The sequence below is a fragment of the Zootoca vivipara genome, chromosome 14 (genome assembly GCF_963506605.1).
Source record: "Zootoca vivipara chromosome 14, rZooViv1.1, whole genome shotgun sequence".
Lineage (NCBI taxonomy): Eukaryota > Metazoa > Chordata > Lepidosauria > Squamata > Lacertidae > Zootoca > Zootoca vivipara.
The window spans coordinates 13852724-13870307 of record NC_083289.1 but is presented as its reverse complement, the minus strand read 5'-3'; the positions used below and the strand labels follow the sequence as shown (position 1 = coordinate 13870307).

General features: G+C 44.2%; 1 protein-coding gene across 2 annotated transcripts in view; it reads left to right on the top strand.

Annotated features, from left to right (window-relative positions):
- The window catches only part of FBN1 (fibrillin 1), a 219582-nt gene that overhangs the window by 24468 nt on the left and 177530 nt on the right, over positions 1–17584 (top strand). For both annotated transcript variants that reach the window (XM_035132327.2, XM_035132328.2), the window contains exons 3-6: positions 3267–3349; positions 5375–5473; positions 11382–11477; positions 13800–13895. In XM_035132327.2, the coding sequence (XP_034988218.2) occupies positions 3267–3349; positions 5375–5473; positions 11382–11477; positions 13800–13895 (374 nt within the window). The remainder of the gene's footprint in view (positions 1–3266; positions 3350–5374; positions 5474–11381; positions 11478–13799; positions 13896–17584) is intronic.

Here is a 17584-nt window from a genome sequence, read left to right as displayed (position 1 = left end):
ACTACAGCGGAACAAAACAATAAGCTGGGAGAAGGCAAGGCAAATTCTTGCCTTGTAATAAAACAAAAACTGTCTTGACTTGGCAGTGAAAGGCCAAAAAAGACAGGGCAGGATGAATCTCATGGGGCATGGATTTCCGCAGTCTGAGTGCTACTGCAGAGACGGCCTCTCCAAATGATTGCCGGGATGGGCAGGATTCTGGGAGCTGGTCCTTAAGGCAGAGGAGGATTTAGGGGAGCTTGACAGGTTCACCTGCTCTGGGCGCCGAGCTGAGAGGGCACCACAACAATGACGAACAATGGAAGGCCATCAATTTTTGGCATTGCACAGGGCACCACTGAAATTCTGAAGCCCAAAGTCCACCACTTCTTAAGGCTTTGGTGGGTGGTGTTTTGCACTGAATTCAGAAGAAGCGCCCTAACTGGGCCTGGAAACAAACTGGCACCCAGGACAAGATGGTGTGAGAGCGACGCAGCATTCTGTACCAACAGAACTTCTGAACGCATTAAAATTAATGGGCTCAAGTCTGTCTTGCCCACTAAGTTCAGTGGGCCCCCTATATGTAAAACCAGCACCATGTGTTCATTGCAAATTGCATTCCTTCCACGGCAGCCAGCATCACATGCTGTTATCTGTATTCATAAAATCTTGTTTCCTCAGGGAACAAGGGAACAAAACCTTTCCTTACCTTATTGGCATGAAGTATTGGAGCAGTGTTTGGCGCTGATAAGAGGGGTAACTTTAGAAAGCTCTGTAGCTCTGAGGGATAGTGGCTGAAACACAATGGACTGTGTTATGGCTAGCACCCTGATCTTCTGAACTGTGATCAGGGTGGATGTAGGAGATGCAGGAAAGGTGGGCACAGATGGACCGAATGGAAATATGCTCTTCATTCACTCATTCAGCCTGCTGCCACCAGAATCTAAGAGTGACTCTTGCTAGGTACAGGCTGCATTATACTGAGTCAGGCCAACTGGTCCATCTAGTTCAATATTATCTACACTGAATGGCCTTGGCTCTCCAGGAATCTCTCCTAACCCTAGCTGGAGATGCCGTTGGGGATTGCACCTTCTGCTTGCAAGGCAGGTGCTATACAACTGAGCTACAGATCTCGGCTATCACACTCTTGACAGGCTGGTTCAGAACAAAGATCCATCTAGGTTAGCCCTCTGTTCCCAAAACTGGATAGCCAGGTGACTTTGGTAAACTTGCCAAATGAGACTTGTGGAGGCAGCCGGCCGGCCGCCCCATTAGCTTCCACGATTTATTCAGAGGTGTACTAGTTCTGCGCATGGAAGTTCCATTTAGTTGTAATTGCTAACAGCTGTTGATAAAACTGTTCTCCTTGAAGAAGGTCCACTTCTCCGCCTCCACTGAATGTTCAAGTAGCGATCCCATGGAGTTCTTTTGTACTGTCCAGGGGCAGCGTCTTCCAGTAGTTTCGGTCCTGTCCCCAGAGTCAGTTTCAGAGACTAGTTTTGGGTATTTATCTTGTGGCCTCCTGGAAGTTGTGCTGTGTGGGGTGTTGCAGAATACTGTCCTGGCCCCAATGCTGTTTAATCTACATTAAGCCCCCGGGAGCAGGAGATTTGGGATGAAGTTTCATAATTTATCAGTAACATCTGAATTGGGAGAGGCCTTGGAAGCCCTGGACTGGTGCCTGTTGGCTGGGTGAGGGCCAAATTCTGGCACGATGGAAGTACTCTGGGTGAGCAGTTCCCAAATCCTGATAATTGGGTCAATTGCCTGCTTTGGATGGCATCATCCTCCCCCTGAAGGAACAGGTTCATAGTATGGGGGTGGTCTTGGAACTGTCTCTGTTAGGTAGAGGCCCAAATAATAATAATATTTGTACCCCAGCCACCCTGGGTGCCTTCTAGCATATATAAAAACATAATAAAACATTAAATACTTCCCTATACAGGGCTGCCTTCAGATGTCTTCTAAAGGTTATATAGTTCCTTGACATCTGATGTCACAGGGTGGGTGCCACTACTGAGAAGGCCCTCTGCCAGGTTCCCTGTAACCTCACTTCTTGCAGGGAGGGAACCGCCAGAAGGCCCTTGGAGCTGGACCTCAGTGTCCAGGCTGAACGATGGGGGTGGAAACGCTCCCTCAGGTATACAGAGCTGAGGTCGTTTAGGGCTTTAAAGGTCAGCACCAACACTTTGAATTGTGCTTGGAAACATACTGGGAGCCAATATGGCAATTTCTGGACCAGGATAGTTTGATCACTGTCCTCTGTGTTTTCTTCAGGCTGATGCAGAAACTGCAGTTGGTGCAAAAAGTGACAGTTCAGCTGCTCCTAGGGGCAGAATATTGCTATCATATTACACCATCTCTGAAAGAATTGCACTGGCTGCCAATTAGCTACTGTACTAAGTTCAAGGTGATGGCACTAGTATTCAAAGTCCCATACAAAATACCCAACTGATCCCCATGTTCCATAGGAGAGGGCATCTTGAAGAAAACATCTTACCAGGAGGTCCGTTCTGCTCAGTGTAGGAACAGGGCCTTTAGTGTGGTGGCACCTACCCATGGGAGCTCCCTCTCATTACATCTGAGACAGGCACCACCACCTCTATTTTCTTTCCATGCCTGTCGAAGACCTTTTCTCTTTCAACAAGCCTTTTGAGTGGAGATTTTTTTTTTTTTATCTCAGCCAAGGTCTGCATTGTATCTGAATGGATTTTATGTATGCAATTTTTATGGATGTTTTTATTGTGTTGTGAAATTGCTTTGCAATGCTTCATAGGAAGCGATTCATAAATGGAATTAATAATGATAATTTGTCCTTTTTTTAAAAAAAAGACATCTAAGCTAATGATTGTGGGTGGACCCATTAAAATGGTCTGCACATTTAATATGATTTTTTTTTGGGGGGGGGGGTCAGCTGATATTCCCTCTGTGGCTTCTGTGGAGGTGGATGCACGCGTAACAACAACAGGAGGAGGAGTTTTGTCCCTGGTGAAAAACTGCTTCCCTTCCCTCTCAGTTTTTCTCTCTCTTCAGTGGTGCCTCTCCTCCTCTCCTCCATCAAAGTGATTCAGGAGGAGAAGGGCAGGTAAGCCGACAGGCAGATATGAAAACATGTGAAACATCACCACGAACATTATATGATAGCATTTGAGGTGCACCTGTAGCCTTATTAACACATTCGCCCTTCCTCTAAGCCTGCCATTTGTTAGCAGAGATGTTTAATGCTTGTCGTAGCAATGACAATGATTAGCTTGTCGTAGCTAATCTCATATGTATCCATCTTGTAGACCCAACGTATGTGGATCACGTTACAATGCCTACTGCTGTCCTGGATGGAAAACATTACCAGGTGGAAACCAGTGCATAGTCCGTAAGTCATTATTTGCTCTTTATTTCATATATATAAACACTTAAAAGGAGGGGATTGTTGTCGCTTTGTACTTGCTTGTTTTTTCCTCGTTTTTTATAATAAATGCTTGCTATTGTTTTGCCCCAAGCATAGCTAAATTCCTCCTGTCATTTCAGTGTCATTCCCATATGCTTTCATTCTCCCCCTCTCCATTCTATGACGGGGTGGGGAGCCTTTTTCACCCTGAGGGCCACATTCCTTTATGAGGAACCTCAGAGGGGCACATGCTAGTGTCGGGTGAGGCCAAAGGCAAAAGTTGGCAAGGTAACAGACCATTGTTGTTGTTGTTAACAAACAACACCTACCCTCCAGCCTAAGGTGCAAGGTTGGGTTACAACAATTTATATGTGATTCTTACCTTTGTAAAGTAGGGTACATTCTAACCACGTGAAAGCAGGCCTGGAGAGAGTCCTGAGGGTAAGATAGAGGTTGTATTTGGCCCTCAGGTCTTAGGCTCCCCACCCCTGGTCTGCAGTCTAGTCTGTTTCCTGCTGGTTGTCATGTGGAAGGTGCGTCAATCAGCCTCAGCAATTGCAGCTGCACACATAGGAGCGTAAGTACGAGGCCAAGAAGGTTTGCGATCCAACAAAAACATGCAACACTCAGCCATTTGCCCTGCTTTACAAGAAACATTTCTCAGAGCTGTTTCTCAGTGTTAAACTTCTGCTGTGTTATTGCAGCCCACACAATCTCTGGCATTAATGATTAGATAGGAGCATGGGTAAGGAAGTGCTCACTGATGGGTCAGTCAAGAGTGGGCAAACATGCAACGCCATTCCCGACACTTCTATCCTTCATGCAAGGGCTCTCACACTGAAAGTGTTAAACGTAATGCAGCAGCCTTCCCCAACAGTGGCATTTATCCCTTGCGCTCTCCCCTCTGGTAATCCACTGCAAATGCAACTTAGAAGTGTGCATGCACATGAAAGCTCATACCAATGACAAACTTAGTTGGTCTCCAAGGTGCTACTGGAAGGAATTTTTTTATTTTGTTTTAGCTTTATCAGTGTCGCCCTTGGGTGCAGTACCTCAAGGAGGATGTTGAGGAGCTGGAAAAGGTTCAGAAAAGGGCAACCCAAACACTCAAAGGGGTTAGCCATGTTCACCCACCCCTGACTGATCCTCTGGCAAGCACCTCTGCAGAAGTGTCTTCTTCACCATTAATACCACAGATCCTCCGGCTTGTAATAACACCTCAGTAGAATGAGAAGTATTTGAATTTCATTAAAAGCACACACCTGACCATGTTTTTCTCAGTGAAAGCCAATCAGCCGAACCAGGTAATAAAGAAGTGATCAGCCAGCAACCACGACAGTATATAGTTGTCCATTGCACAACCAAAAGGCATGTTCAACTGTTCCATAGGGCATTCTTATAAAACACAGTTGAAGTTCCTCTAGACAAACTTCCTAGGGGTTAATTATCCTGCTTATAGTTTTCAGACCATGCTTTTGTACATGATGACACTTGTAAACATGGGGGTAAGGGGAAATGGCAAAACTTTTCAAAATGGATGTAAGAGTTAGTTTAGCTGCATTCAGGTCGGGAACAAAAACAACCCCACCGTGACCGTTTCTACACTGCACAACACTCCTTCCTTTTTACTCAAGCATATAGAACTGCATATAAGTGAAATGTAATGTGGGGATTGACCATACATTATGTCAAGCTGCATACACACTATGCCATTAAGGCACATTTCTCTGCCCTTCCCATAGAATTCTGGGCTCTGTAGTTTATCCCTAGCAAAGTTACAGTTCCCACCAATACTTTAAAAACTACAGTGGCCAGAATTCTCTGAGGGGAAAGCTGTGCTTTGTATGCACTTTGAAGGTGTAGTGTGGAGCCTCAGTCACCCCAGGACAAATAAGTGGCTGTAAACCATTCAGCATTAGTGCCTAAAAACCATCAGAGTGCATACTAACCTGCTTAAAATCTGTTTTTCTGCTTATACCCCTTTTGGGTTTTCTCTCTCTTCCCTTACAGCAATCTGTAGACATTCCTGTGGAGATGGATTTTGCTCAAGACCGAACATGTGCACATGTCCAAGTGGCCAGATTGCCCCGTCCTGTGGCTCAAAGTCAGGTATGTTTTCTAGGGCTAGATTATTCTCATGCGCTTGAATTGGCAGTGTGGTGTGTTTTAACTTGAAAGTAACTTGGTAGTTCAGACAACTAAACACTGACTCAGTATTAATCATTTACCACAACTAAAGGAATCTTTAGCTATTGCAGACATTCCTTATGGCATTTTTTTAAAAAAGTAACAAATACTATACAAGTATTGGCAATTGCATTTGGCTCGCCAGGCGCTGTATGCTTTTTGAAAAATTGGTCGTGCTTACAACAGAAGTCTAAGTTATTGAGACAAACAAGAGGTGCTAGATATTTCCTTCTTGCTTTTTCTGTGAATGCCCTTGTGGGAAACCACCAGGAAAGGCAGACAAGGATGGCTTTTTGTGGGAGTTAAATGACCTGGCATTTAGATATTTGTTATTAATTGCCCTTCCTCCTTCCTTCCTTCCTTCCTTCCTTCCTTCCTTCCTTCCTTCCTTCCTTCCTTCCTTCCTTCATCAGTGGCAATGCTCTTTTGGAATTGGCCTATGCTATTTTTAGTGGGTTCATAAAATAGCATGAGATTAGGGAGTAAAAATCAGGGTCAACATTTGTACCAAGTAAAATAATAGCAGAATCATTCAGGACACAGCTAATCCCCAGTTATAGGCAACATGAGTTGTGTCTATTACCAGACCTCAAACTAGCAGTGATTGACAGTTTGAAAGGGAAGGGCCATAGCTCAGTGGTAGAGCACCTGCTTTGCATGCAGAATGATTCAAATTCAAACGCTGGGATCTCTAGGTAGAGCTAGGAGATACCTTTTCCTGAAATTCCAGAGAGCCACTGCCAGTCAGTGAAGGGAAACCTGAGTAAGATGGAACAATGATCTGACTCACTATAAGGTAGCCTCTTTTGTTTCAGACATTGTGTAGGCTACTTGTTCTATTCATTTATTCATTTGCAAGGCATATTAGATGGGCCTATGCAATGCTCCTACCCGTTGTGAGATGTCCACCAGCAAAAATGAAAACCAGGAAACCCTTTAAAGCCCTTTAATTGTTTTGGGGGTACTAGCAGCATTTTCTTTTCTTTTTTAATCTGGCAACTAGTTTTGATAGTTCTCCAACAAAAGCTGAGATTAGAGCTCACTGTGTCCTTGAATAAAACCACGATTCCAAAAATTTCTCAAGATGTAATGAACTGCAATACTGGCATGGTTTGCACAGCGCTGTAGGCCAAACTGTTGCTTGCTGGGACCGTGCAAACGTGTGAGCTCTTGGAGAGGAGTGTTCATATACTTTCCTCCTGCCTAGCCTTTTTTATTCCCACACTGCACTGAGCTCACCCTTCCAATGTTACTGCCTTACATTGTTATTGCATATCACCTGGGTGAAGGCGCAACAGATGTTATGCATGACTAAGACATTGATGCAATGACTGACCTGCCCCCTGGGCTCCTGCCTCCCCAGACAACTCTGATACTTCCTGGAGATCAGATGAGGACCAGCCCAATAGGGCCCGCTTAGGGATCATCTGATTCCAGCCCCCCAAACTCCTCCCACTCAGCTTCTTGATCTGATCAGTCTATCCAGAACATCTCCTTGGGGGTTCATGATAATGCTTTCCTCTCAAGAGTGACTAGACTGAAACTTGTAAGTGCAAGCCCTCTGAAATATCATTTGCTCCATTCTTGTAATTGTCAGAACAGCCTCATGTATGAATGCTTCCAGCAGAATGAAGCATTTCTTTTACTTTGTTATTCAATCACAGACCTCTCCAAAGATTCATTGATAAATAAAACGTAGTAGAAATACCACCCTGCTCCTTAAACTAAGCAACAGCCCAAGATGCTTAAAACTTCACATCTGTTCTTTGCTTGAATCTCAACACTGAGACATGGCTGGCAAAGACAGCTTTGGATGCCTTAAAGCATTCCGGATCCTCCTCTGCATTTATCCTTAGACCTCACAGATGTTTTCTGGCAATTTGGTTCTTCCTGAAGAATTTCAAAGAGATTGTGGAGGCATGCTCTCTTGAAAGTTAGAAGAACCCTGCTAGATCAGGCCAAAGGTCCATCTATTCTAGTATCCTGTTTTCAGCAGTGGCTAATTAAACATTTCCAGGAAGACCACAACCAGGACATGAAGGCAATAGGTCGGTGGTTCGAATCCCTGCGATGCGGTGAGCTCCCTTTGCTCTGTCCGAGCTCCTGCCAACCTAGCAGTTCGAAAGCACCAGTGCAAGTACATAAATAGGCACTGCTGTGGCGGGAAGGTAAACGGTGTTTCTATGTACTCTGGTTTCCATCGTGGTGTCCCATTGCACCAGAAGCGGTTTCGTCATGCTGGCCACATGACCCGGAAAGCTGTTTGTGGACAAATGCCGGCTCCCTTGGCCTGAAAGTGAGATGAGCGCCGTTACCCCATAGTCACCTTTGACTGGACTTAACTGTCCAGGGGTCCTTTACCTTTTTACCTACTCACCTCTGTAGTTGCTCCCAACAGCTCGTATTCAGAGGTATACTGCCTCTGCCCCTCAGTGATCCATTTAGCAGCTGCCATTACCTATTTACAGACCTGCCGTCAGTGAATTTATCCACTTTCCATTTAAAGCCTTCTGAAGCCATCTTATTCACACCTGAACATTCTGACCAATTGATGCCTTCATTTGCAAATACAGTGGTACCTTGGTTCTCAAACTTAATCCGTTCCGGAAGTCTGTTCCCAAACCAAAGCATTCCAAAACCAAGGTGTGCTTTCCCATAGAAAGTAATGCAAAACTATTAATCCGTTCCAGACTTTCAAAAACAACCCCTAAAAGAGCAATTTAACATGAATTTTACTATCTAATAAGACCACTGATCCATAAAATGAAAGCAATAATCAATGTACTGTACTATAAAATAAAGAAGACAGTATTGTAGATGATAACATTAAAAAAAAATTCTTACCTTTACTGATGATAGTCACACAGTCAATCAATCAGTAGCTGAACTGGGTTCCATACAGTCACAAAAACAAATTAACCAAAAAAGCCTCAAAAACAAAAACGCAATATAGCAAAAACAAAAGTGCAAAATACAGTGGTACCTTGGTTCTTGAATTTAATCCATTCCGGAAGTCCGTTTGACTTCCGAAATGTTCGAAAACCAAGGTGAGGCTTCTCAATGGTGCAGGCGCCTTGGAAACAATAGCCGACAGCTGCATTGGATGTTCGGCTTCCAAAAAAACGTTCACAAACCGGAACACTTACTTCTGGGTTTTCAGTGTTTGGGAACCGAGGCGTTTTAGTAACAAGGCATTTGAGAACCAGGGAACCACTCTCAGCTGCCTTTAGATTTTTAAGGACACAGTTCTAAGCACACTTGAAAACAATGGGACTTACTTCTGAATAGGCATGCATTAGATTGGGTTGCAAGAAGTTTTGACAGCAAACGCAATGTATTGCTGTTGAAGAATTGCCCAAATTTCCGTACAGATGGGTGAGTGCAGAATACTCACATCAATTCCATTGCACCCACTTTTTTTTTTTTTGCTTTTAGTTATGTAAACAGTTATCATCCATACCATTGTTGGATACAAATATGATTGTTGGACCTAGTTTAGATCTGTTCATGCAGCCTTGTTTGTAACATCAAAGGTGGCATGAATTCCAGGCAGGTGGGTTCAAAGAATTCCATGTGGGTGAGTGAATGGGCTGGCAGAGGAAGGGTTGCCATCACTCCTCTTCCAGACTGCCTGGTTTCCATGCTGGCCAGGGAGGAAGAGGAACTTCCTCCTCCACAGCTGGCCTGGAAATGCAGTGTGCCAATGAAGGAAGCAAAACCACTCAAGGAGAGTTTGAAACAAAGCTGGGTGGGGGGAAGTTGCTTGGGTGAAGGGGACGTGGCTGGGGGAGGTTTGTGTGGCCTGGGCAGAGTCCCAGGGGCCTGAAAAAGAGGCCCGAGGGGGGAACCCTAGCTTCCCTCCCACTGCCACAATGTAAAAAAAAACCAAAAAAACCCGCAAAGCTGTAAAAAGCTTCTTCAACACTGGTGTGTCCATGAACCCCCACTCAGGCCTTAAAAACAATTCCAATAAAAATGATTATTTGCATTCCTAGTCTGCCAGATAATTAAGACTGCATGAAAAATAATTTCCTTTGGAAAATGAATTAAGGCAGAATAGGGCAATCTCTCACCCGCAGTCCCTCATTGCAGAGTTGCGTATAAGACTTAAGATGAAGAAATATTCTCAGCCTGTAGCTTGAAAAAAAAAGTAAGGTTAAAAAAAATGCACTTAAGCTACCGTTAAACTTATTATCTCAAAGCATTTAAATGCCTTTGGTAATAAATGTGGGAATGGAAGTTAGCTTTTGGCTTGCTTTACTCTAATTGAAATCAGTTTGTGGTTTAAGTTCCTAACTCCGCCTGACAGATGATATCATTTCCTATGTGTTTTCTAATCCCTTCTGTTTTCCTAAGGTTTTATAAGTCCGACCATACATTTTGAAACCACTACCCACCTTTTTCAGACCTACTTAGGAGGGTGTAAATAAGGCTCCACCAATTAAAGTGGGCTGCAGATTTGCAGATGCCTTGCAGAGAATCTAGCTGAAGTTAAGTCCTTTTGAACTAGATGTGACTTTATATGAGTCTTTGCATCTAGCATGCAGGTTTTGTTTTCCTAAATCCTAAATAGCAGCCACTGGGATGGCCTCAAATTATTGCCACTGAGGCAGACAGGTGGGTAGGCAATTTAACCCTTTCCTCACTTGCTGTGGTTGTGACAGAAAAATGCTCCCTCAAAGCTGCTATTTATGTTGAGAAGAATCCCTCCACTGACAGCAATTTCAGAAAAACCTTTACATGCAAAGACACATTTAGCATCATATATAGTTTGGCTCCAAACCTCAATGATTTAAGTGGTAGAGAGCTGGGCGATTCCTCTATGGAAGTCAGCAAATACAATTGCTCGTTTTTAATCTCTAAATTGTGCCCCTTCACTTTGGTTGGAAAATAATAGCATTGGAAGGTGTCCTATCTGTCATATTCGGAGCAGACAAACTGAAATAAATTAATTTAAGTTGATCAAGTCCATTGATTTCAATAGTTGAAAGTAGCCAATTGTTTCAACAGTTTTCCATAGAGTCAGAGTATAAAGTTGATGTCACAATGTTTTAAAATGTAGCAAACAATCACATCTTATGCACATTTAACTTGTGTGATTTCAACCACACACAACTGAAGACCAGCTGGTTGAAATTTTGCAAGTTAAATGCAAGCAAGGTGGAGTGAAAGCTTTGGGGTGCTCTCACAAGATCTTGCAGGTCTGTCCGAGCTCCCATGAGATATGTTGCATGAGCATCCTTAGCCTTCCAAAAACCATTGCAAAAAGAACTTTAAAGCTCTCTGTCTGTCTTGCCAGCAAGGCATTCTTGATGTGCTGGCTCTGGAAGATTAGTAGGGAAGCTGTTGTGGGACCTTATGGAAACATGAACAGCCCCATGGGGGTCTCACAGAGGCAGCCCCAAACCAGCGTGTTGAGGGGGCCTTGCCCTCCTTCCAAGGCAGAGAACTTAAAAGCTCTTTTTGCACCAGGTCAGCTTGGGATGAAGGGAATTGTAGCCCAACAATAAATGTGGTCCCAAGGCGGAAGAGCACTGTACTCAAGGACTTTCTTGATACTTGCTGTGCTCCTTTGATTTCAGAGAGCTTGGCTGCACATTCTTCCAATCACCCCCATTTTCCGAGTCTTTTCTTTTCTGCTGTTCTGCCATGGGGTTTCCCCATGGTGAGTAGGTCCTCAAAAAGCCATGAAATACAATGAGGCATTCTGCATTTCTATTTGATGGTCGTTGTGGTCAGCACTTCTCAGAATTAAACATTTAAAATGGTTGCCATCTGCTGTTTAAGTTTCTCTAGACTGCACAGTTAAGTAATTGTCTTTCCTTTCCAGTGCAACATTGCAACATCAGGTGTATGAATGGAGGTACATGCAGTGATGACCATTGTCTCTGTCAGAAAGGATACACAGGAACACATTGTGGGCAGCGTAAGTAAATGTAATTAACATTTAGCTAGGGGTGCTGTCCTATGTGTGCTAAGTCAGTGTTCCTCAACCTTGGGCCTCCAGCTGTTTTGGGACTACAACTCCCATCATCCCCAGCCACTGGTCCTGCTAGCTCAGGATGATGGGAGTTGTAGTCCCAAAACAGCTGGAGGCCCAAGGTTGAGGAACACTGTGCTAAGTGATACGGGATGCATTTTAGTGGCTTTTGGAGGCAGAGGAGAAATGGATAAATTGTGGGTGAAATGGGGGTTGGGGGTTGGGTTTGCCAGCACCAGTGGTTGCAGGAACAAGTTCTTATCGGAAGCCACCAGCTGGAAGCTGCCAAGTAATCAGGCAACAGGCACAATGTTATTATGCAGCGTTGTTTCCAGTTTTCTTTAGGGAAGGAGTAACAATGACAGTCACTGGGAAGTGGTCTTTTTTGTTGAGACTTCTGTTGTGAAACTGAGGGATGTGGCCCAGTTTTTGAGCTAAAAATTTTCATCTGACATTTGACTCTGCACTGGTTAAAACGTAGAGCTCAGCCACAAGAAGACTAACAAATCCATTGTAATCAACAAATTCTGGGCTGCTGGTTAACTGCTGTGGAATTTTTCAAGCTAGCACGTGACTTTGCAATAGATGCCAGGAGAATTCTTTCTGACTAGAACAATTAAAGTAAGCATCAGACAAATTCATAATAATTGGATATTGCCTGATGTTGCAGTTCTATGCATTTTTTTAAAAAAATATTTTTATTAATTTCCATTTTCCACATCACAATTAAAACAACATACTGTAACTCACAGCACATCAACCGCGTTGCTTAAAACAGTTCTTGCGTTCTTAGAATTATCAAAGACTTGAAAGGTTTTATGCATGTAGGATCTGATTAGTTAGAACTTCAGCTGTGAGTGCTATCTGGCCCCTTTGCAAATGTGGAGCAGACAGCAAGGTGGCTCCTATCAGAATGTATTCTAATGTTCACCCACATGCCATGCTGGCTTCATGCTGGTTGTACTGCTGCATGACTGGGTACACTGAAATGCACTCAGCCTTTCCAGGTAAGATGCGGTCTTCCCACGTCTCATTTACATGCATCCATGCTGCTCCCAGCAGAAGCAAATGTTATATGTGTTGCCTGGGGAGTAACAGGCACTAGAGGCAGGTAAGTGAGGTCTAGGAGACCCTTGGTTGACCAGAAATTGTGAACTGTGGTGCACTGGTGCAAGGCTGGCAAAGGGATTGAAAGGATAGACTTATAATGCATTCCATTAGGAACTCCTTTCCATGCGCAGAAATGGCCGGATTGTGCCCATATCTTGCTCTGTTGAAATTGTGACATATCAGGGAATTGGATTACATATGCTAAATCTTGGGCTTTTCAAATAGTCATAGCTGAGCTTGATGTTTGGCTGTTTTGAAATACATGACTGCATTTGATAAGTAGTTCATAGAGTTTGGCATTCACCAGCAAAGGCTTACTTGCTGGTCAAAATGAGTAAGACTGTCAGAGTCCCAGGCCATCCATATTCCAACAAGTGGTTTTGCCAAGCAATGTGGATTTGTAATAATGTGTTTAACTGCAAATCATGTTCTTAGAAAGAGGCCTGTAATTCAGTTGGGCAAATGTGTGCGAGGTTTCCTAGAGAAAAAGAAGGGGGGGGGAATAGAAAGTTTTTGTCTTTTTGTTGTTTAGTTAAGTAAGGGTATTTTCATGTCAGGTGACCTCTTCCACCCTGGGAAGCTACCATTGCTTGGACTCAGATGTAGGTACTGCTTGAGGACAAAGACCCAAATAGTAATTTCTTACACAGTTGGTTTGGTTGGGTGCTTCTACACTTCTACACAAAACCTTAATATTTCCATTATTATTTTATTTGATTTTATTTGCAGTTTTGAAACGATGCTTCCTCCTGGAGGAGAGTAGTTAGCAAAGTAGCCAAAATACAATACAAAGATAGAACAATTATCAAAACACTCTCGAAACCACAGAGCTGGTTCTCACGTAACACTAAACCAAACTATGGGTTAGTGTGAAAGTGTGGAGGCCTCCAGAGAGAAAATTCACAGCCCCTGAACTTCTCTCTGAGATCTGCTGCTGCTAGGGTGCTTTGAGCCAATCTATGCTGCTGCCTGAACCCAGGCTCATAGCTTGTCTTCTCCAAACAGGCCATGAGCTGTAAACCCAGGACCAAACCTTGGTTACAGTGTGTGGTTTGTCTGGAGTGAGAGAAGCCACATGCCTGGGTAAAGCCACAAATGGTTGCCCGTCATGGAAACATGGGAGCATTCAAATAACTCTGTTGCTCGTTTCACTTACAGCTGTCTGCGAAAGTGGGTGCCTTAATGGAGGGAGATGTGTCGCACCAAACAGATGTGCCTGCACTTATGGCTTTACTGGACCTCAGTGTGAAAGAGGTAGGTGGGATTTCCATATTCCACACACACCCCCATTAGAAAAGACCGGACTTTGATGTGTTGTGTATGAGTTAAGCTTCTGGGTTTGTTTGTTTTATTGTTTGCCGAGTGTGATGAATTAAGATGAAAGAACAATATGTTTCTGGAATACTTTTTTTTTAATTTAAAATACACGAAAATCTGATTAAAGAAGGCAAATGAAACTGTGACAGGTGATGGAGTGAGGAAATAGCTCCTTATAACCAACAGGATTCAGGGCAGCTTTGGATGTTAAAACAAAGCGGGGAAATAAATAAATTTGTGTTATTGTACTTCCTCTTATTGCAGTTCCAGGATAGCGTGTCCTTACCTACTCTGTCACTATAATCCACACAGACCAATCATTTTAAATCTTAGAAGAGGCCAATGAGGAGGTGCAGTCTGTGTTCCTTACTCCCATAGGATCCTTTTGGTATATTTTCCAGCTTTTTTCTTTTGCAATGTGTGGACGTTATCCCTACTTCTATATTGCTTCTTGGCGCAAAGGCCTGTTCCATGATTGCTAAGCAACCACGTTTCCCCCTTTCGCCTCACAGTCAGGCTGCCGTTTCCCCCTCTCTGATGAAGCTTCTGTGCTTTTAAGCAGCTGCCCGAGAGGCAGAAATTCAACAAGTGCAGCATTTGTTATCTATCATTATAACTCCATCTCAGCAAGAGATATGCAGCTTAACTTCCTATTGTCAGGAAGAAGATGGCGCAACACTTCCTCTTATGTGGACAAGCCACTGGTGTACTTAGGACACAGCAATGGTTGTGCCATTGTTTCCACAGTATTGTGTGGTTCGGTATGTGTGTGAGGTTTTATCAACGACTATGATGTTGGTGAAGGGGTGACTCACTTTGAACCTGTACAGAATTTGAGGTGCAGGACTTTAGAGGTTCAGTGCTATATGTAGACTTTTAGCACTGGATTTTGGCCACCCTTCCTGGAATTTAGATGTCTTGGAGGTCTGCATACTTTTTATTTAAAGATGGGGAAGAGGATGAAAGGCAAATGAAACTTGGGAGTTCATTTTGTTTCATTTTTCGCTTTTAGCTGTAAAAGCTGGCCAGTAAAATGAATGCAATCACGTACATTTTAGCTTTCTGTTTAATATACACAGAAGGTCTTGGGCAATGTTTTGGCAATTGTAGCTACACTTAAGTATCAGAGTTATAAGATATCCTGCCTCAACTCTCGTGCTTTGTTTTGACTAGCTTTGCAGAGTTCTTCTTCTGTAAAACTTGCATGAGTTTGTTATCAGTTTTGTGAACTTTTTTTTTTTGCTTGGGTAGCCATAGCAACACACACAGCTGTTTCCAGATGAGAACACAGCCCTACTTATCTGCTGTGCCTGAAGTCGTTCAAGGAAATTAAATCAAGCTTAATAGCATTCTGGAGAGAGATGACAGCAATAGCTGTTTAGCCAGGCATCCCCAAACTGCGGCCCTCCAGATGTTTTGGCCTACAACTCCCATGATCTCTAGCTAACAGGACCAGTGGTCAGGGATGATGGGAATTGTAGTCCAAAACATCTGGAGGGCCGAAGTTTGGGGGTGCCTGTGTTTAGCTGTAATCGAAACAAAAAAATAAAATAAAAATCCTTCCAGTAGCACCTTAGAGACCAACTAAGTTTGTCATTGGTATGAGCTTTCATGTGCATGCACACTTCTTCAGATGCAAATGTTTAGCTGTAGTTGTCGGTTGGCTGTTTTTGTACTTTTGCAGATAACATATGTTTTAATTTGAACAAATGGGCTAACTTGGTGTCTGGAAAATTCATATGATGGGTTACTTATAAAGCAGACTATTATATACTCAGTCAAGCAAGTCCACCTTTCTCTCTCATATGTATGTAGGCTCTGTTCAAGTCTAAGCCTGGGAGAACCTCCAGTAGCTACAGAGAGCAGTTTGAATGCAAACGGTTGCAAGCCAGCGTAGGATTGGATCCAGCATTACGGTTAACTCTTCCACACAGGAAAAATAGGTGGTTACAGAGAGCAGCCAAATGTTAGGAGCAGTGGAAGGACTGTTTATACTGTATTCAGCCACAGAGAGGAAAGCAGCAGAGAGAGGTCTCATGCGTTTGGCTCTGAGCAGAGTTGTCCGTATACTTACAAAGTTTGAACATTTCCGTGCACCCCATGTTTGTTGTTTAAACCCAGCATTAAAATGACGGGGTGCACTTGAGCCAGACTTCCGGGTTGGGAAAAAAGTGCCGAAAATCCTTTCTGCGCATGCGTATGGGCCTCTCCCGACCCGGAAGAAGTCATTTCTGGTGCACTTCCGGGTCGGGGGAGGCCCACGCGAATGCGCACAATGGATTTTCGGCGCTTTTTCCACCCGGGAAGCGCGCCGCCGCGCCAGTAAGCGCCCATGCGCATGCGCACGGGCGCGCACTCCCCCGCCCGCAAGCCCGCACAGACGCGCGCTCCCCTGCCTCCGGCCCGCCGCGCAATCGGCGCGGTGGGAACCGGCCCAAACGCCGGTAAGTCTGGGGACCCCTGCTTTAAGTGTTCAGGCACACAGCTTGCACTTTCACTTTTGCTGTGTGCAACGGATCTCCCGCTCACCCTCCCTCTTTTTAGGGGGCCTCTTGCGCTTGACATTGCTATATCTGTCATGGGATCGTCTGCTTTTGGGGGCAGGGTCCTGGTAGGAATTTTGTCCACTTGGCTGATTGGCTGGTGCCATGTGGTTTTTGCCTACTGCGTAGCAAATCGTCACAACTTGTAAGGTTGGCGGTTAGGCATTGGTTCAAATTGGATGGGGGAGGGGTAAGGATTTGGCTGGGCCTACCCCTCAAAATTGCTGCTAGGGGTATTCCGTTAAAGGAATCCTTGGGCTCGACATGCTTTGTCTGTACCCCCGGTGGGGACTAGGGCCACGCAAGAGCCTCGGGGAGCACCTGGGGCGAGGTGAAGGGCGTGACACCCTACTCCGCCCTCTCTCAGGGGGTGCTCACCTCTAATGACTTCCGCTAGGGAACTCAGTTCTGTCCCAGGCAGATGACAGATTGATGGAACTAATGCAGGCACCCCCAAACTGCGGCCCTCCAGATGTTTTGGCCTACAACTCCCATGATCCTTAGCTAACAGGATCAGTGGTCGGGGAAGATGGGAATTGTAGTCCAAAACATCTGGACGGCTGAAGTTTGGAGATGCCTGAACTAATGCCTAAGCAACCACTCACATTAGTTGTATTTAAATAAAGTTGTGGCCAAAATAATGCCAAAAACCTTAAACTTAATTCCTGTGTGAAGTGTGAGTTATTGGGGGGATGTCTTGGTACCCTGACACGCAAGGCTGATTTAATTCTGATACATTGAAAACTGCGGAGTTGGAAGAGACTTCAAGGGCCATCTACTCCTATCAAACTGTAGAAGAAATTACATTACAAACTGAAGCTCCACACAGGGATGTAAACTGTAATGAGAGTCAGAGTATTAAGGCATTTCCAGTAACATTTGGGAGTTGTTATAGGTACATACATAGGAAGCTGATTCATACCAAGGCAGACCTTTGGTCTGTTGAGCTTAGCATTATCTATCACTGAGTGACAGTGGCTCTCCACAGGTTCAGACCTTTGGTGATTCCTATACTGCATTTCTGTTTCTAAATGCAGTGGAAAGTACAGACAGAATCATGCTCCCACCCAGAGTTTCCTTTTG